Source organism: Entelurus aequoreus, linkage group LG14 (assembly GCF_033978785.1).
Source record: "Entelurus aequoreus isolate RoL-2023_Sb linkage group LG14, RoL_Eaeq_v1.1, whole genome shotgun sequence".
In the NCBI taxonomy this organism is placed as follows: domain Eukaryota; kingdom Metazoa; phylum Chordata; class Actinopteri; order Syngnathiformes; family Syngnathidae; genus Entelurus; species Entelurus aequoreus.
In genome coordinates this window covers 30,790,292-30,812,768 of record NC_084744.1, presented here as the reverse complement: position 1 = coordinate 30,812,768, position 22,477 = coordinate 30,790,292, and the positions used below count along the sequence as shown (strand labels likewise).

At 41.2% G+C, this 22,477-nt stretch overlaps 1 protein-coding gene across 1 annotated transcript in view; it reads right to left on the bottom strand.

Moving 5' to 3' along the window:
* The window catches only part of kcnmb3 (potassium calcium-activated channel subfamily M regulatory beta subunit 3), a 30,252-nt gene extending 9,404 nt beyond the window's left edge, over positions 1 to 20,848 (bottom strand). Inside the window, exon 1 of the mRNA XM_062068786.1 lies at positions 20,763 to 20,848. Within this exon, the coding sequence (XP_061924770.1) occupies positions 20,763 to 20,848 (86 nt within the window). The remainder of the gene's footprint in view (positions 1 to 20,762) is intronic.
* Between the last annotated feature and the right edge of the window lie 1,629 nt (positions 20,849 to 22,477).

Sequence of the window (22,477 nt, the reverse complement as noted above, 5' to 3'; positions counted from 1 at the left end):
TTTAGCCAGCTTTGCTAACACGCACATTTTGCTCATTGACACTATTTAGTCTAGTTAAAGGCCTACTGAAATGAATTTTTTTAATTTAAACGGGGATAGCAGATCCATTCTATGTGTCATACTTGATCATTTCGCGATATTACCATATTTTTGCTGAAAGGATTTAGTAGAGAACATCGAGGATAAAGATCGCAACTTTTGGTCGCTGATAAAAAAAAGCCTTGCCTGTACCGGAAATAGCGTGACGTCGCAGGTTGAAAGGCTCCTCACATTTCCCCATTGTTTACACCAGCAGCGAGAGTGATTCGGACCGAGAAAGCGACGATTACCCCATTAATTTGAGCCAGGATGAAAGATTAGTGGATGAGGAACGTGAGAGTGAAGGACTAGAGTGCAGTGCAGGACGTATCTTTTTTCGCTCTGACCGTAACTTAGGTACAAGCTGGCTCATTGGATTCCACACTTTCTCCTTTTTCTATTGTGGATCACGGATTTGTATTTTAAACCACCTCGGATACTATATCCTCTTGAAAATGACAGTCGAGAACGCGAAATGGACATTCACAGTGACTTTTATCTCCACGACAATACATCGGCGAAGCACTTTAGCTACGGAGCTAACGTGATAGCATTGTGCTTAACTGCAGATAGAAACAAAATAAATAAACCCCTGACTGGAAGGATGGATAGAATATCAACAATACTATTAAACCATGGACCTGTAAATACACGGTTAATGCTTTCCAGCCTGGCGGAGCTTAACAATGCTGTTGCTAACGACGCCATTGAAGCTAACTTAGCTACGGGACCTCGTCAGAGCTATGATAAAAACATTAGCGCTCCACCTACGCCAGCCCTTATCTGCTCATCAACACCCGTGCTCACCTGCGTTCCAGCGATCGACGGAGCGACGAAGGACTTCACCCGATCATCGATGCGGTCGGCGGCTAGCGTCGGATAGCGCGTCTGCTATCAAAGTCAAAGTCCTCCTGGTTGTGTTGCTGCAGCCGGCCGCTAATACACCGATACCACCTACAGCTTTCTTCTTTGCAGTCTTCATTGTTCATTAAACAAATTGCAAAAGATTCACCAACACAGATGTCCAGAATACTGTGGAATTTTGTGATGAAAACAGAGCTTTTTGTATTGGATACAATGGTGTCTGAATACTTCCGTTTCAATGATTGACGTCACGCGCATACGTCATCATACATAGACAATTTCAACCGGAAGTTTCGCGGGAAATTTAAAATTGCACTTTATAAGTTAACCTGGCCGTATTGGCATGTGTTGTAATGTTAAGATTTCATCATTGATATATAAACTATAAGACTGCGTGGTCGGTAGTAGTGGCTTTCAGTAGGCCTTTAACAAGCTGTCCCACCACTCTGGTCGTTTTGGTGTAGAACACATTAAAGCCTTCTACAGAAAGCTAGGAGTAATCAACAACAATTTCAAATTAGAAAATGGTCTCAGATGACAAGGTGCTTAATACATTGAGCGCGCTCCACCCAAACAAGGCCACCGGCCTTGACAATATCCCCTCCAGATTCCTCAGGGACTCTGCCTCCATCATTGCTCCTATCATCACACACATAATTAACCTCTCAATTACACAAGGCCAAGTACCCAAGGATATCAAAATAGCAAGAGTAACTCCCCTCTTTAAAAAAGGAAGCAAACTGGAACCTGGCAACTACCGACCTGTTTCTATTCTCAGTTCCAATTCGAAAGTAATGGAGAAAATAGTTTATGAACAGGTCGATAGTTACCTTGCCACTAATAAACTAATGTACAAATTCCAATACGGCTTCAGAACTAACCACTCCACTGACACATGCCTTCTCTATCTGACCGACCACATCAAACATGAAGTGGACGCGGGCAAATACTGCGGCATGGTCATGCTGGACCTTCAGAAGACCTTTGACACCGTTAACCACGCTATACTGTTGGATAAGCTAGAGCAATCGGATTTGATAAAACCTCATCGAGCTGGATGCAATCTTACTTGGAGGGGAGGAAACAGGTGGTAGAGGTGAACGGCACCGTGTCCCCGCCCCCTCTCAGTGAGCTGTGGAGTCCCCCAAGGCAGTATATTGGGACCTTTACTGTTCCTAATATACATAAACGACATGTCATCGGCATGCGACTGTGAATTGTTCTTGTTTGCGGATGACTCGGCCTTGCTGGTATCAGACAGGGACAAGTCACAGGTGGAGAAAATCCTCAGTGCTGAGCTCTGTAGAACTTGCACCTGGCTCGCTGACAACAAGCTATCCATACACTTGGGTAAAACTGAATTAATCCTATTTGGGGCCCACATCAACCTGAAGAAAGTCAATGACTTCACTATAAAAGTGGGTGACATTGTTATCACCAGGAAAGATAAGGTCACCTACCTAGGTTCCATTCTGGAGGCTAATCTTTCCTGTGATAAAATTGGAACCAAGGTAATCAAAAAGGTCAACCAACGAACGAGATTTCTCTACAGAATCTCCTCTCTGGTCAACAAAAGCACCTTGAAGATTCTAGCGGGAACTCTCGTTCAATCCTTTTTCGATTACGCATGCACCTCCTGGTACCCAACCCCCTTTCAAAACCCTCAAATCTAGACTCCAAACATCCCAGAACAAGCTAGTCAGATTACTTCTAGACCTCCACCCCAGATCCCACCTCACTCCTACCCACTTCTCCAAAGTGGGCTGGCTCAGGGTGGAGGACAGAGTTAAACAACTTGCACTGAGCCTAGTCTATAAAATCCACTACACCTCCCTGATACCAAAGTACATGTCAAACTACTTCCTTAACGTAAATGACCGCCATAACCACAACACCACGGGGAGCTCCACAAACCACGTTAAACCCAGATTCCGATCTAACAAAGGTCTAAACTCATTCTCCTTCTATGCCACATCAATGTGGAATGCGCTCCCAACAGGTGTAAAAGAAAGGGCATCTCTATCCTCCTTCAAAACCGCACTAAAACAACACCTACAGGCAACTTCAACCCTTGACTAACACCCTCCCCCTTCCACATCCCGCCTCCCCAGAATGCTCTTTTTATAAGCTCATTGTCGGCCACCATAATGCCCCTAGGGTCCTGATCCTGTACTGCTAGTTTAGTACACTGTTTGTTCACAATTCAATCCATAGCTCGGGGAAGTATACAATATTTGCTTTTAAGCTGCAAATGATCTTGAGGGCAAAGTTATTGAAAATTATATTTTTGTCTGTTTTTAAACGACGGCTGTGGGACGACTAGCCTATGGTGCTCTATACTATACATAGGTTATTGGGATATTTATGATACATTCTTTAATATTCTGCAAAAGAGTTTTGTACATCAGTGGTGGAAATGCATTCCGAGATCAAATGTTCCTTTCACAACAATGACTGAGGGTCCGGTATTAATATTTCATGTTGCACTTAGGATGAAATATGAGTGACAATATCAAAGCAGCTCTTATGACTCCAGATATGAAAAGACATTTTCCGTAATGCAGTAACTGTGAGTACATAGATGATGTTTTACACATCATCTTCAAGTCGCTTCAGGATGCGCCGTTTTGTGGGCGGTCTTATTTACGTGGCTCACCTTCGGCAGCGTCTTCTCCCCGTCATCTTTGTTGTAGCGGTGTAGCGTGCAAGGACGGGAGTGGAAGAAGAGTCAAAAGATGGCGCTAACTGTTTTAATGACTTTCAGACTTTACTTCAATCAATAACGGAGCATCATCTCCTCATCCGTGGCTCACTAGTGCAACAACAACGCCGGAAATGTGTCCCGTAAAAAAAACGTCCGACCGGAACTCTCTAATAACTAAAGTTCCTTGGGTGAATAATGTAAACTCACTACACCGGTATGTTTTAGTGCTTCCATGGCGAGTTTACTGACAGATATAAGTAAGAACTTTACACTACTTTGTATTAGAAATGGCAACAGCAGAGGATGAATGCCCCATAACAAGAAGGTAGAGAAAAAGAAGACGCTTATCGACTACAAAGGCAGACGCGCGTAAATTTTCAAGACTTATGCAGATCCCAAATACAGATCAGCAGGTACCAGAAGGTAAGAAAAGTTGCTTTTGCATAATATTGCGAAACAAACCTTGTACACACACCATAATAATATGCCTATGTTGAAGCACAGTACAATCCACCAAGCGGTGCGGCTTCATAGCTTACCAAAGTCGTACCAAAACATTTTGATAGATTTTTTTAGCGTCGTGTGTAATGTTCTATATTTTCAATGGAACATATAAAATGTTGGTGTCGTTTACTTGAGTCATATTGCAGTCTACACGTATCTCTTATGTGTGACTGCCATCATGTTGCAGTCTACACGTATCTTATGTGTGACTGCCATCATGATGCAGTCTACACATATCTCTTATGTGTGACTGCCATCATATTGATGTCCGCACGTATCTCTTATGTGTGAATGCCATCATATTGCAGTCTACACGTATCTCTTATGTGTGACTGCCATCATGTTGCAGTCTACACGTATCTTATGTGTGACTGCCATCATGATGCAGTCTACACATATCTCTTATGTGTGACTGCCATCATATTGATGTCCGCACGTATCTCTTATGTGTGAATGCCATCATATTGCAGTCTACACGTATCTCTTATGTGTGACTGCCATCATGTTGCAGTCTACACGTATCTTATGTGTGACTGCCATCATGTTGCAGTCTACACGTATCTCTTATGTGTGACTGCCATCATATTGATGTCCGCACGTATCTCTTATGTGTGAATGCCATCATATTGCAGTCTACACGTATCTCTTATGTGTGACTGCCATCATGTTGCAGTCTACACGTATCTTATGTGTGACTGCCATCATGTTGCAGTCTACACGTATCTCTTATGTGTGACTGCCATCATATTGATGTCCGCACGTATCTCTTATGTGTGAATGCCATCATATTGCAGTCTACACGTATCTCTTATGTGTGACTGCCATCATGTTGCAGTCTACACGTATCTCTTATGTGTGACTGCCATCATATTGCAGTCCGCACGTATCTCTTATGTGTGAATGCCATCATATTGCAGTATACACGTATCTCTTATGTGTGACTGCCATCATGTTGCAGTCTGCACGTATCTCTTATGTGTGACTGCCATCATATTGCAGTCTACACGTATCTCTTATGTGTGACTGCCATCATGTTGCAGTCTACACGTATCTCTTATGTGTGACTGCCATCATGTTGCAGTCTACACGTATCTCTTATGTGTGACTGCCATCATATTGCAGTCCGCACGTATCTCTTATGTGTGAATGCCATCATATTGCAGTCTACACGTATCTCTTATGTGTGACTGCCATCATGTTGCAGTCTACACGTATCTCTTATGTGTGACTGCCATCATGTTGCAGTCTACACGTATCTCTTATGTGTGACTACCATCATATTGCAGTCCGCACGTATCTCTTATGTGTGACTGCCATCATGTTGCAGTCTACACGTATCTCTTATGTGTGACTGCCATCATGTTGCAGTCTACACGTATCTCTTATGTGTGACTGCCATCATGTTGCAGTCTACACGTATCTTATGTGTGACTGCCATCATGTTGCAGTCTACACGTATCTCTTATGTGTGACTGCCATCATATTGATGTCCGCACGTATCTCTTATGTGTGAATGCCATCATATTGCAGTCTACACGTATCTCTTATGTGTGACTGCCATCATGTTGCAGTCTACACGTATCTCTTATGTGTGACTGCCATCATATTGCAGTCCGCACGTATCTCTTATGTGTGAATGCCATCATATTGCAGTATACACGTATCTCTTATGTGTGACTGCCATCATGTTGCAGTCTGCACGTATCTCTTATGTGTGACTGCCATCATATTGCAGTCTACACATATCTCTTATGTGTGACTGCCATCATGTTGCAGTCTACACGTATCTCTTATGTGTGACTGCCATCATATTGCAGTCCGCACGTATCTCTTATGTGTGAATGCCATCATATTGCAGTCTACACGTATCTCTTATGTGTGACTGCCATCATGTTGCAGTCTACACGTATCTCTTATGTGTGACTGCCATCATGTTGCAGTCTACACGTATCTCTTATGTGTGACTACCATCATATTGCAGTCCGCACGTATCTCTTATGTGTGACTGCCATCATGTTGCAGTCTACACGTCTCTTATGTGTGACTGCCATCATGTTGCAGTCTACACGTATCTCTTATGTGTGACTGCCATCATATTGCAGTCCGCACGTATCTCTTATGTGTGAATGCCATCATATTGCAGTCTACACGTATCTCTTATGTGTGACTGCCATCATGTTGCAGTCTACACGTATCTCTTATGTGTGAATGCCATCATATTGCAGTCTACACGTATCTCTTATGTGTGACTGCCATCATGTTGCAGTCTACACGTATCTCTTATGTGTGACTGCCATCATGTTGCAGTCTACACGTATCTCTTATGTGTGACTACCATCATATTGCAGTCCGCACGTATCTCTTATGTGTGACTGCCATCATATTGCAGTCTACACGTATCTCTTATGTGTGACTGCCATCATGTTGCAGTCTACACATATCTCTTATGTGTGACTGCCATCATGTTGCAGTCTACACGTATCTCTTATGTGTGACTGCCATCATGTTGCAGTCTACACGTATCTCTTATGTGTGACTGCCATCATGTTGCAGTCTACAGGTATCTCTTATGTGTGACTGCCGTCATATTGCAGTCCGCACGTATCTCTTATGTGTGACTGCCATCATATTGCAGTCTACACGTATCTCTTATGTGTGACTGCCATCATATTGCAGTCTACACGTATCTCTTATGTGTGACTGCCATCATATTGCAGTCTACACGTATCTCTTATGTGTGACTGCCATCATGTTGCAGTCTACACGTATCTCTTATGTGTGACTGCCATCATATTGATGTCCGCACGTATCTCTTATGTGTGAATGTCATCATATTGCAGTCTACACGTATCTCTTATGTGTGACTGCCATCATGTTGCAGTCGACACGTATCTCTTATGTGTGACTGCCATCATGTTGCAGTCTACACGTATCTCTTATGTGTGACTACCATCATATTGCAGTCCGCACGTATCTCTTATGTGTGACTGCCATCATATTGCAGTCTACACGTATCTCTTATGTGTGACTGCCATCATATTGCAGTATACACGTATCTCTTATGTGTGACTGCCGTCATATTGCAGTCCGCACGTATCTCTTATGTGTGACTACCATCATATTGCAGTCTACACGTATCTCTTATGTGTGACAGCCATCATATTGCAGTCTACACGTATCTCTTATGTGTGACTGCCATCATATTGCAGTCTACACGTATCTCTTATGTGTGACTGCCATCATGTTGCAGTCTACACGTATCTCTTATGTGTGACTGCCATCATATTGATGTCCGCACGTATCTCTTATGTGTGAATGCCATCATATTGCAGTCTACACGTATCTCTTATGTGTGACTGCCGTCATATTGCAGTTTGCACGTATCTCTTATGTGTGACTGCCATCATATTGCAGTCTACACGTATCTCTTATGTGTGACTGCCATCATGTTGCAGTCTACACGTATCTCTTATGTGTGACTGCCGTCATATTGCAGTTTGCACGTATCTCTTATGTGTGACTGCCATCATATTGCAGTCTACACGTATCTATAATGTGTGACTGCCATCATATTGCAGTCTACACGTATCTCTTATGTGTGACTGCCATCATATTGCAGTCTACACGCATCTCTTATGTGTGACTGCCATCATGTTGCAGTCTACACGTATCTCTTATGTGTGACTGCCATCATATTGATGTCCGCACGTATCTCTTATGTGTGAATGTCATCATATTGCAGTCTACACGTATCTCTTATGTGTGACTGCCATCATGTTGCAGTCTACACGTATCTCTTATGTGTGACTGCCATCATGTTGCAGTCTACACGTATCTCTTATGTGTGACTACCATCATATTGCAGTCCGCACGTATCTCTTATGTGTGACTGCCATCATATTGCAGTCTACACGTATCTCTTATGTGTGACTGCCATCATGTTGCAGTCTACACGTATCTCTTATGTGTGACTGCCGTCATATTGCAGTCCGCACGTATCTCTTATGTGTGACTACCATCATATTGCAGTCTACACGTATCTCTTATGTGTGACTGCCATCATATTGCAGTCTACACGTACCTCTTATGTGTGACTGCCATCATGTTGCAGTCTACACGTATCTCTTATGTGTGACTGCCATCATGTTGCAGTCTACACGTATCTCTTATGTGTGACTGCCATCATATTGATGTCCGCACGTATCTCTTATGTGTGAATGCCATCATATTGATGTCCGCACGTATCTCTTATGTGTGAATGCCATCATATTGCAGTCTACACGTATCTCTTATGTGTGACTGCCGTCATATTGCAGTTTGCACGTATCTCTTATGTGTGAATGCCATCATATTGCAGTCTACACGTATCTCTTATGTGTGACTGCCATCATATTGCAGTCTACACGTATCTCTTATGTGTGACTGCCGTCATATTGCAGTTTGCACGTATCTCTTATGTGTGACTGCCATCATGTTGCAGTCTACACGTATCTCTTATGTGTGACTGCCATCATGTTGCAGTCTACACGTATCTCTTATGTGTGACTGCCATCATATTGATGTCCGCACGTATCTCTTATGTGTGAATGCCATCATATTGATGTCCGCACGTATCTCTTATGTGTGAATGCCATCATATTGCAGTCTACACGTATCTCTTATGTGTGACTGCCGTCATATTGCAGTTTGCACGTATCTCTTATGTGTGAATGCCATCATATTGCAGTCTACACGTATCTCTTATGTGTGACTGCCATCATGTTGCAGTCTACACGTATCTCTTATGTGTGACTGCCGTCATATTGCAGTTTGCACGTATCTCTTATGTGTGACTGCCATCATATTGCAGTCTACACGTATCTATAATGTGTGACTGCCATCATATTGCAGTCCGCACGTATCTCTTATGTGTGACTGCCATCATATTGCAGTCTACACGTGTCTCTTATGTGTGACTGCCATCATGTTGCAGTCCGCACGTATCTCTTATGTGTGACTGCCATCATATTGCAGTCTACACGTATCTCTTATGTGTGACTGCCATCACGTTGCAGTCCGCACGTATCTCTTATGTGTGACTGCCATCATATTGCAGTCTACACGTATCTCTTATGTGTGACTGCCATCATGTTGCAGTCTACACGTATCTCTTATGTGTGACTGCCATCATATTGCAGTATACACGTATCTCTTATGTGTGACTGCCATCATGTTGCAGTCTACACGTATCTCTTATGTGTGACTGCCGTCATATTGCAGTCCGCACGTATCTCTTATGTGTGACTGCCATCATATTGCAGTCTACACGTATCTCTTATGTGTGACTGCCATCATATTGCAGTCTACATGTATCTCTTATGTGTGACTGCCATCATGTTGCAGTCTACACGTATCTCTTATGTGTGACTGCCATCATATTGATGTCCGCACGTATCTCTTATGTGTGAATGTCATCATATTGCAGTCTACACGTATCTCTTATGTGTGACTGCCATCATGTTGCAGTCTACACGTATCTCTTATGTGTGACTGCCATCATGTTGCAGTCTACACGTATCTCTTATGTGTGACTACCATCATATTGCAGTCCGCACGTATCTCTTATGTGTGACTGCCATCATATTGCAGTCTACACATATCTCTTATGTGTGACTGCCATCATGTTGCAGTCTACACGTATCTCTTATGTGTGACTGCCATCATATTGCAGTATACACGTATCTCTTATGTGTGACTGCCATCATGTTGCAGTCTACACGTATCTCTTATGTGTGACTGCCGTCATATTGCAGTCCGCACGTATCTCTTATGTGTGACTACCATCATATTGCAGTCCACACGTATCTCTTATGTGTGACTGCCATCATATTGATGTCTACACGTATCTCTTATGTGTGACTGCCATCATATTGCAGTCTACACGTATCTCTTATGTGTGACTGCCATCATGTTGCAGTCTACACGTATCTCTTATGTGTGACTGCCATCATATTGATGTCCGCACGTATCTCTTATGTGTGAATGCCATCATATTGATGTCCGCACGTATCTCTTATGTGTGAATGCCATCATATTGCAGTCTACACGTATCTCTTATGTGTGACTGCCGTCATATTGCAGTTTGCACGTATCTCTTATGTGTGACTGCCATCATATTGCAGTCTACACGTATCTCTTATGTGTGACTGCCATCATGTTGCAGTCTACACGTATCTCTTATGTGTGACTGCCGTCATATTGCAGTTTGCACGTATCTCTTATGTGTGACTGCCATCATATTGCAGTCTACACGTATCTATAATGTGTGACTGCCATCATATTGCAGTCCGCACGTATCTCTTATGTGTGACTGCCATCATATTGCAGTCTACACGTGTCTCTTATGTGTGACTGCCATCATGTTGCAGTCTACACAAATCTCTTATGTGTGACTGCCATCATATTGCAGTCCTTACGTATCTCTTATGTGTGACTGCCATCTACTGGTCACACTTATCATTACACCATGTACCAAATAAAATAGCTTTGAGGTTGGTAAGCACAACCAAAATTATTCCGAACATTCGGCGCACTGTCGAGTTTTGAGAAAATGAAAGGATTTTAAGTGCGCCTTATAGTCCGAAAAAATACGGTAGATTGTGTGTACATTCATTGTGGTTATTAAAAAAATAAATAAACGGGTAAAATATTAGAGTGTACATAAGTACCAATGATTGTCACACACACACACACACACTAGGTGTGGTGAAATTAACCTCTGCATTTGACCCATCCCCTTGTTACACCCCCCCTGGGAGGTGAGGGGAGCAGTGAGCACAGCAGCGGTGGCCACGCCCGGGAATCATTTTTGGTGATTTAACCCCCAATTCCAAGCCTTGATGCTGAGAGCCAAGCAGGGAGGTAATGGGTCCCATTTTTATAGTCTTTGGTCTGACTCGGTTTGAACTCAGGACCCTACCGATCTCAGGGCGGACACTCGAAGTGCTTTTTGAGAAATCCTGCAATAATAGTGAGAACCGTGATCATTTTGCACACAATAACCGTGATATTGGTTACTATTAAAGTCGAAAAGTTACGCCATTTAAATGTTTTCATGCAGTACATGTATTCTTTTTTGTCAACATGCAAAAAAACAAATATATTTACCATATTTTTCGGACTATAAATCACAGTTTTTTTTCATAGTTTGGCAGGGGGTGCAACTTATACTCAGGAGCGACTTATGTGTGAAATGATTAACACTAGCGTAAAATATCCAATAATATTATTTATCTCATTCACGTAAGAGACTAGACGTATACGATTTCATGGGATTTAGCGATTAGGAGTGACAGATTGTTTGGTAAACGTATAGCATGTTCTATATGTTATAGTTATTTGAATGACTCTTACCATGATATGTTACGTTAACATACCAGTTGGTTATTTATGCCTCATATAACGTACACTTATTCAGCCTGTTGTTCACTATTCTTTATTTATTTTAAATTGCCTTTCAAATGTCTATTCTTGGTGTTGGTTTTTATCAAATACATTTCCCCCCAAAATGCGACTTGTACTGCAGTGCGACTTATATATGTTTTTTTCCTTCTTTATTATGCATTTTCGGCAGGTGCGACTTATACTCCGGAGCGACTTATACTCCAGTGCGACTTATATATGTTTTTTTTCTTCTTTACTATGCATTTTCGGCCGGAGCGACTTATACTCCAGTGCGACTTATACTCCAGTGCGACTTATACTCCAGTGCGACTTATATATGTTTTTTCCTTCTTTATTATGCATTTTCGGCCGGTGCGACTTATACTCCGGAGCGACTTATACTCCGGATATATGTGTATATATATATATATATATATATGTATATATATATATATATATATATATATATATATATATATATATATATATATATATATATATATATATATATATATATATATATATATATATATATATATATATATATATATATATATTCACACATATACACTACCGTTCAAAAGTTTGGGGTCACATTGAAATGTCCTTATTTTTGAAGGAAAAGCACTGTACTTTTCAATGAAGATAACTTTAAACTAGTCTTAACTTTAAAGAAATACACTCTATACATTGCTAATGTGGTAAATGACTATTCTAGCTGCAAATGTCTGGTTTTTGGTGCAATATCTACATAGGTGTATAGAGGCCCATTTCCAGCAACTATCACTCCAGTGTTCTAATGGTACAATGTGTTTGCTCATTGGCTCAGAAGGCTAATTGATGATTAGAAAACCCTTGTGCAATCATGTTCACACATCTGAAAACAGTTTAGCTCGTTACAGAAGCTACAAAACTGACCTTCCTTTGAGCAGATTGAGTTTCTGGAGCATCACATTTGTGGGGTCAATTAAACGCTCAAAATGGCCAGAAAAAGAGAACTTTCATCTGAAACTCGACAGTCTATTCTTGTTCTTAGAAATGAAGGCTATTCCACAAAATTGTTTGGGTGACCCCAAACTTTTGAACGGTAGTATATATATATATATATATATATTTTCTTCTTTATTATGCATTTTCGGCCGGTGCGACTTATACTCCAGTGCGACTTACATATGTTTTTTTCCTTCTTTATTATGCATTTTCGGCCGGTGCGACTTATACTCCGGAGCGACTTATACTCCAGTGCGACTTATATATGTTTTTTTCCTTCTTTATTATGCATTTTTGGCCAGTGCGACTTATACTCCGGAGTGACTTATACTCCAGTGCGACTTATATATGTTTTTTCCCTTCTTTATTATGCATTTTCGACCGCTTCGACTTATACTCCAGTGCGACTTATATGTTTTTTCCCTTCTTTATTATGCATTTTCGGCCGGTGCGACTTATACTCCGGAGCGACTTATACTCCAGTGCGACTTATATATGTTTTTTTCCTTCTTTATTATGCATTTTCGGCCGGTGCGACTTATACTCCGGAGCGACTTATACTCCAGTGCGACTTATATATGTTTTTTTCCTTCTTTATTATGCATTTTCGGCCGGTGCGACTTATACTCCGGAGCAACTTATACTCTAGTGCGACTTATAAATGTTTTTTTCTTTATTTATTATGCATTTTCGGCCGGTCCGACTTATACTCCAGTGCGACTTATACTCCAGTGCGACTAATATATGTTTTTTTCCTTCTTTATTATGCATTTTCGGCCGGTGCGACTTATACTCCGGAGCGACTTATACTCCAGTGCGACTTATATATGTTTTTTTCCTTCTTTATTATGCATTTTTGGCCAGTGCGACTTATACTCCAGTGCGACTTATATATGTTTTTTCCCTTCTTTATTATGCATTTTCGGCCGCTTCGACTTATACTCCGGAGCGACTTATACTCCAGTGCGACTTATATATGTTTTTTTCCTTCTTTATTATGCATTTTCGGCCGGTGCGACTTATACTCCGGAGTGACTTATACTCCAGTGCGACTTATATATGTTTTTTTCCTTCTTTATTATGCATTTTCGGCCGGTGCGACTTATACTCCGGAGCAACTTATACTCTATTGCGACTTATAAATGTTTTTTTCCTTCTTTATTATGCATTTTCGGCTGGTCCGACTTATACTCCGGAGCAACTTATACTCTATTGCGACTTATAAATGTTTTTTTCCTTCTTTATTATGCATTTTCGGCCGCTTCGACTTATACTCCAGTGCGACTTATATATGTTTTTTTCCTTCTTTATTATGCATTTTCGGCTGGTCCGACTTATACTCCGGAGCAACTTATACTCTAGTGCGACTTATAAATGTTTTTTTCTTTATTAATTATGCATTTTCGGCCGGTCCGACTTATACTCCAGTGCGACTTATACTCCAGTGCGACTAATATATGTTTTTTTCCTTCTTTATTATGCATTTTCGGCCGGTGCGACTTATACTCCGGAGCGACTTATACTCCAGTGCGACTTATATATGTTTTTTTCCTTCTTTATTATGCATTTTTGGCCAGTGCGACTTATACTCCAGTGCGACTTATATATGTTTTTTCCCTTCTTTATTATGCATTTTCGGCCGCTTCGACTTATACTCCAGTGCGACTTATATGTTTTTTCCCTTCTTTATTATGCATTTTCGGCCGGTGCGACTTATACTCCGGAGCGACTTATACTCCAGTGCGACTTATATATGTTTTTTCCTTCTTTATTATGCATTTTCGGCCGGTGCGACTTATACTCCGGAGTGACTTATACTCCAGTGCGACTTATATATGTTTTTTTCCTTCTTTATTATGCATTTTCGGCCGGTGCGACTTATACTCCGGAGCAACTTATACTCTATTGCGACTTATAAATGTTTTTTTCCTTCTTTATTATGCATTTTCGGCTTGTCCGACTTATACTCCGGAGCAACTTATACTCTATTGCGACTTATAAATGTTTTTTTCCTTCTTTATTATGCATTTTCGGCCGCTTCGACTTATACTCCAGTGCGACTTATATATGTTTTTTTCCTTCTTTATTATGCATTTTCGGCCGGTGCGACTTATACTCCGGAGCAACTTATACTCTATTGCGACTTATAAATGTTTTTTTCCTTCTTTATTATGCATTTTCGGCCGGTCCGACTTATACTCCAGTGAGACTAATATATGTTTTTTTCCTTCTTTATTATGCATTTTCGGCCGGTGCGACTTATACTCCGGAGCGACTTATACTCCAGTGCGACTTATATATGTTTTTTTCCTTCTTTATTATGCATTTTCGGCCGGTGCGACTTATACTCCGGAGCGACTTATACTCCAGTGCGACTTATATATGTTTTTTTCCTTCTTTATTATGCATTTTCGGCCGGTGCGACTTATACTCCGGAGCGACTTATACTCCAGTGCGACTTATATATGTTTTTTTCCTTCTTTATTATGCATTTTCGGCCGGTGCGACTTATACTCCGGAGCGACTTATACTCCAGTGCGACTTATATATGTTTTTTTCCTTCTTTATTATGCATTTTCGGCCGGTGCGACTTATACTCCGGAGCAACTTATACTCTAGTGCGACTTATAAATGTTTTTTTCTTTATTTATTATGCATTTTCGGCCGGTCCGACTTATACTCCAGTGCGACTTATACTCCAGTGCGACTAATATATGTTTTTTTCCTTCTTTATTATGCATTTTCGGCCGGTGCGACTTATACTCCGGAGCGACTTATACTCCAGTGCGACTTATATATGTTTTTTTCCTTCTTTATTATGCATTTTTGGCCAGTGCGACTTATACTCCAGTGCGACTTATATATGTTTTTTCCCTTCTTTATTATGCATTTTCGGCCGCTTCGACTTATACTCCGGAGCGACTTATACTCCAGTGCGACTTATATATGTTTTTTTCCTTCTTTATTATGCATTTTCGGCCGGTGCGACTTATACTCCGGAGTGACTTATACTCCAGTGCGACTTATATATGTTTTTTTCCTTCTTTATTATGCATTTTCGGCCGGTGCGACTTATACTCCGGAGCAACTTATACTCTATTGCGACTTATAAATGTTTTTTTCCTTCTTTATTATGCATTTTCGGCTGGTCCGACTTATACTCCGGAGCAACTTATACTCTATTGCGACTTATAAATGTTTTTTTCCTTCTTTATTATGCATTTTCGGCCGCTTCGACTTATACTCCAGTGCGACTTATATATGTTTTTTTCCTTCTTTATTATGCATTTTCGGCTGGTCCGACTTATACTCCGGAGCAACTTATACTCTAGTGCGACTTATAAATGTTTTTTTCTTTATTAATTATGCATTTTCAGCCGGTCCGACTTATACTCCAGTGCGACTTATACTCCAGTGCGACTAATATATGTTTTTTTCCTTCTTTATTATGCATTTTCGGCCGGTGCGACTTATACTCCGGAGCGACTTATACTCCAGTGCGACTTATATATGTTTTTTTCCTTCTTTATTATGCATTTTTGGCCAGTGCGACTTATACTCCAGTGCGACTTATATATGTTTTTTCCCTTCTTTATTATGCATTTTCGGCCGCTTCGACTTATACTCCAGTGCGACTTATATGTTTTTTCCCTTCTTTATTATGCATTTTCGGCCGGTGCGACTTATACTCCGGAGCGACTTATACTCCAGTGCGACTTATATATGTTTTTTCCTTCTTTATTATGCATTTTCGGCCGGTGCGACTTATACTCCGGAGTGACTTATACTCCAGTGCGACTTATATATGTTTTTTTCCTTCTTTATTATGCATTTTCGGCCGGTGCGACTTATACTCCGGAGCAACTTATACTCTATTGCGACTTATAAATGTTTTTTTCCTTCTTTATTATGCATTTTCGGCTTGTCCGACTTATACTCCGGAGCAACTTATACTCTATTGCGACTTATAAATGTTTTTTTCCTTCTTTATTATGCATTTTCGGCCGCTTCGACTTATACTCCAGTGCGACTTATATATGTTTTTTTCCTTCTTTATTATGCATTTTCGGCCGGTGCGACTTATACTCCGGAGCAACTTATACTCTATTGCGACTTATAAATGTTTTTTTCCTTCTTTATTATGCATTTTCGGCCGGTCCGACTTATACTCCAGTGAGACTAATATATGTTTTTTTCCTTCTTTATTATGCATTTTCGGCCGGTGCGACTTATACTCCGGAGCGACTTATACTCCAGTGCGACTTATATATGTTTTTTTCCTTCTTTATTATGCATTTTCGGCCGGTGCGACTTATACTCCGGAGCGACTTATACTCCAGTGCGACTTATATATGTTTTTTTCCTTCTTTATTATGCATTTTCGGCCGGTGCGACTTATACTCCGGAGCGACTTATACTCCAGTGCGACTTATATATGTTTTTTTCCTTCTTTATTATGCATTTTCGGCCGGTGCGACTTATACTCCGGAGCGACTTATACTCCAGTGCGACTTATATATGTTTTTTTCCTTCTTTATTATGCATTTTCGGCCGGTGCGACTTATACTCCGGAGCAACTTATACTCTAGTGCGACTTATAAATGTTTTTTTCTTTATTTATTATGCATTTTCGGCCGGTCCGACTTATACTCCAGTGCGACTTATACTCCAGTGCGACTAATATATGTTTTTTTCCTTCTTTATTATGCATTTTCGGCCGGTGCGACTTATACTCCGGAGCGACTTATACTCCAGTGCGACTTATATATGTTTTTTTCCTTCTTTATTATGCATTTTTGGCCAGTGCGACTTATACTCCAGTGCGACTTATATATGTTTTTTCCCTTCTTTATTATGCATTTTCGGCCGCTTCGACTTATACTCCGGAGCGACTTATACTCCAGTGCGACTTATATATGTTTTTTTCCTTCTTTATTATGCATTTTCGGCCGGTGCGACTTATACTCCGGAGTGACTTATACTCCAGTGCGACTTATATATGTTTTTTTCCTTCTTTATTATGCATTTTCGGCCGGTGCGACTTATACTCCGGAGCAACTTATACTCTATTGCGACTTATAAATGTTTTTTTCCTTCTTTATTATGCATTTTCGGCTGGTCCGACTTATACTCCGGAGCAACTTATACTCTATTGCGACTTATAAATGTTTTTTTCCTTCTTTATTATGCATTTTCGGCCGCTTCGACTTATACTCCAGTGCGACTTATATATGTTTTTTTCCTTCTTTATTATGCATTTTCGGCTGGTCCGACTTATACTCCGGAGCAACTTATACTCTAGTGCGACTTATAAATGTTTTTTTCTTTATTAATTATGCATTTTCAGCCGGTCCGACTTATACTCCAGTGCGACTTATACTCCAGTGCGACTAATATATGTTTTTTTCCTTCTTTATTATGCATTTTCGGCCGGTGCGACTTATACTCCGGAGCGACTTATACTCCAGTGCGACTTATATATGTTTTTTTCCTTCTTTATTATGCATTTTTGGCCAGTGCGACTTATACTCCAGTGCGACTTATATATGTTTTTTCCCTTCTTTATTATGCATTTTCGGCCGCTTCGACTTATACTCCAGTGCGACTTATATGTTTTTTCCCTTCTTTATTATGCATTTTCGGCCGGTGCGACTTATACTCCGGAGCGACTTATACTCCAGTGCGACTTATATATGTTTTTTCCTTCTTTATTATGCATTTTCGGCCGGTGCGACTTATACTCCGGAGTGACTTATACTCCAGTGCGACTTATATATGTTTTTTTCCTTCTTTATTATGCATTTTCGGCCGGTGCGACTTATACTCCGGAGCAACTTATACTCTATTGCGACTTATAAATGTTTTTTTCCTTCTTTATTATGCATTTTCGGCTTGTCCGACTTATACTCCGGAGCAACTTATACTCTATTGCGACTTATAAATGTTTTTTTCCTTCTTTATTATGCATTTTCGGCCGCTTCGACTTATACTCCAGTGCGACTTATATATGTTTTTTTCCTTCTTTATTATGCATTTTCGGCCGGTGCGACTTATACTCCGGAGCAACTTATACTCTATTGCGACTTATAAATGTTTTTTTCCTTCTTTATTATGCATTTTCGGCCGGTCCGACTTATACTCCAGTGAGACTAATATATGTTTTTTTCCTTCTTTATTATGCATTTTCGGCCGGTGCGACTTATACTCCGGAGCGACTTATACTCCAGTGCGACTTATATATGTTTTTTTCCTTCTTTATTATGCATTTTCGGCCGGTGCGACTTATACTCCGGAGCGACTTATACTCCAGTGCGACTTATATATGTTTTTTTCCTTCTTTATTATGCATTTTCGGCCGGTGCGACTTATACTCCGGAGCGACTTATACTCCAGTGCGACTTATATATGTTTTTTTCCTTCTTTATTATGCATTTTCGGCCGGTGCGACTTATACTCCGGAGCGACTTATACTCCAGTGCGACTTATATATGTTTTTTTCCTTCTTTATTATGCATTTTCGGCCGGTGCGACTTATACTCCGGAGCGACTTATACTCCAGTGCGACTTATATATGTTTTTTTCCTTCTTTATTATGCATTTTCGGCCGGTGCGACTTATACTCCGGAGCGACTTATACTCCAGTGCGACTTATATATGTTTTTTTCCTTCTTTATTATGCATTTTCGGCCGGTGCGACTTATACTCCGGAGCGACTTATACTCCAGTGCGACTTATATATGTTTTTTTCCTTCTTTATTATGCATTTTCGGCCGGTGCGACTTATACTCCGGAGCGACTTATACTCCAGTGCGACTTATATATGTTTTTTTCCTTCTTTATTATGCATTTTCGGCCGGTGCGACTTATACTCCGGAGCGACTTATACTCCAGTGCGACTTATATATGTTTTTTTCCTTCTTTATTATGCATTTTCGGCCGGTGCGACTTATACTCCGGAGCGACTTATACTCCAGTGCGACTTATATATGTTTTTTTCCTTCTTTATTATGCATTTTCGGCCGGTGCGACTTATACTCCGGAGCGACTTATACTCCAGTGCGACTTATATATGTTTTTTTCCTTCTTTATTATGCATTTTCGGCCGGTGCGACTTATACTCCGGAGCGACTTATACTCCAGTGCGACTTATATATGTTTTTTTCCTTCTTTATTATGCATTTTCGGCCGGTGCGACTTATACTCCGGAGCGACTTATACTCCAGTGCGACTTACATATGTTTTTTTCCTTCTTTATTATGCATTTTCGGCCGGTGCGACTTATACTCCGGAGCGACTTATACTCCAGTGCGACTTATATATGTTTTTTTCCTTCTTTATTATGCATTTTCGGCCGGTGCGACTTATACTCCGGAGCGACTTATACTCCAGTGCGACTTATATATGTTTTTTTCCTTCTTTATTATGCATTTTCGGCCGGTGCGACTTATACTCCGGAGCGACTTATACTCCAGTGCGACTTATATATGTTTTTTTCCTTCTTTATTATGCATTTTCGGCCGGTGCGACTTATACTCCGGAGCGACTTATACTCCAGTGCGACTTATATATGTTTTTTTCCTTCTTTATTATGCATTTTCGGCCGGTGCGACTTATACTCCGGAGCGACTTATACTCCAGTGCGACTTATATATGTTTTTTTCCTTCTTTATTATGCATTTTCGGCCGGTGCGACTTATACTCCGGAGCGACTTATACTCCAGTGCGACTTATATATGTTTTTTTCCTTCTTTATTATGCATTTTCGGCCGGTGCGACTTATACTCCGGAGCGACTTATACTCCAGTGCGACTTATATATGTTTTTTTCCTTCTTTATTATGCATTTTCGGCCGGTGCGACTTATACTCCGGAGTGACTAATACTGCGAAAAATACGGTAGTAACAACAGATAAGGTACTTGATTGAAGCGTTATATATTTCCAGGCGTTTGCAGGACCATATACAATGATGTGGCGGGCCAGATTTGAAGCCCCGGGGCCATGAGTTTAAAACATGATACATAGCCACATTTATCAAGCCCTGCACCCTGCAGGCCTGGAAAAGATTTAAGGTTTTTAATCTCCGGGGTTGTTTCTTTGTTTATAAGCCATAACCCAGCCACCATATGCCGCCTGCAAACCCCAAGCAGTCCAAGCTGAGCTGGGTTTCTAATGATCGGTCCGGTTCGATGGTTCTCTTACCGCGCCTGCCGCCTGCGTGCACCCTGCAGGTTGATGTTAATTGGGATGTTAAACGATCTCCGAGGAGAGGCTGTGTTCAAGAACATGGCGACTCCGACCTCGGTCCTGGTATCCAGCTAACAAGCTCGCCGGTCTCTATCTGAAAGTCAAATAACCTTCTGTCAACACCTTATCTTCCAGCAGAGCTCCGGAGCCTGCGGTGACAAGCTGGCTGTTTATTCGCCAGGGAACACCCTTGTTGTTTACCAAGGTGAGCGCGGAAACACCTTCCGCTCTCGTCGTCGCTACGGAAATGAGGACAGGTGAGCCAGGTGGGATGCTAATGGCCTCTCAGTGGGCCTGGGAGGGTGAGGTGGATGTCACCGCTTGTTTGAATCCTGATTACCACAGGGTTGTTTCATGCACTACTCCTAATGTATGCCAGCTGGACCAATGTGTCCTTTGCCAAATTCCAACTTCTGCCATCATTCATGGGACGTTTTAAAACATGTTTATTTTTGTAAAGCAGGTGGTGTCAAAACGTACGGCCCGAGGGCCCGGATCGGGCCCGCAAACAGGTTTTATCCGGCCCGCGGGATGAGTTTGCTAAGTATAAAAAAGAACCGGAATTTTTGGAATGGAAGAAACTGCTGTTCTAGATGTGTCCACTAGATGTCGCAATAGCAATTCTTTATATCGTTGTAGATGATGCTACATATGTACAAAATAAACCACATGATGTTAGTACATCAGTCGAGGAAAATATTGTTTTCATGCATATTTGTACATGCTATCAAAATGTAATTATGCTAGCGTCGGTAGCATTAGCTAATATGCTAACAAGTTTATTTATAGTTAAAGTGCCAATGATTGTCACACACACACTCGGTGTGGCAAAATTATTCTCTGCATTTGACCCATCACCCTTGTTCACCCCCTGGGAGGTGAGGGGAGCAGTGAGCAGCAGCGGTGGCCGTGCCCGGGGATCATTTTTAGTGATTTAACCCCCAATCTCAACCCTTGATGCTGAGAGCCAAGCAGGGAGGTAATGGGTCCCATTTTTATAGTCTTTGGTATGACTCCGCCGGGGTTTTAACTCACAACCTACAGATCTCAGGGCGGACACTCTAACCACTAGGCCACTGAGTAGGTTTATGAGTGGCTGTGTTAGTATTTTTAACTTTCAACGTCATTCTTTTTGTATCGTTACAGTTTTTTAAATTCACCAAAACGTCACCGTGGAGTTATTGAGTCGGTTTAGCTGATTGGAGAGCTAGCTTCAGCAGCTAGCGGGGCCATGACGATGACATCTGTTTTGTTTGATCAGCCGTTCTACTGCCGTGTTACAGACACCGTTTGGAAACAATTAAGGTATGTCTTTGAAAGTGGAATTCTTTCCCATTCTTGTTTTATGTAGAGCTTTATTTTAGGCTTCATAATGCGCCACACATTTTCGATGGGAGACAGGTCTGGACTGCAGGCGGGCCAGTCTAGTACCCGCACTCTTTTTTTTACAAAGCCACGCTGTTGTAACACGTGCTGAATGTGGCTTGGCATTGTCTAGCTGAAATAAGCAGGGGCGTCCATGAAAAAGACGGCGCTTAGATGGCAGCATATGTTGCTCCAAAACCTGTATGTACCCTTCAGCATTAATGGCGCCTTCACAGATGTGTAAGTTACCCATGTCTTGGGCACTAATACACCCCCATACCATCACACATGCTGGCTTTTACACT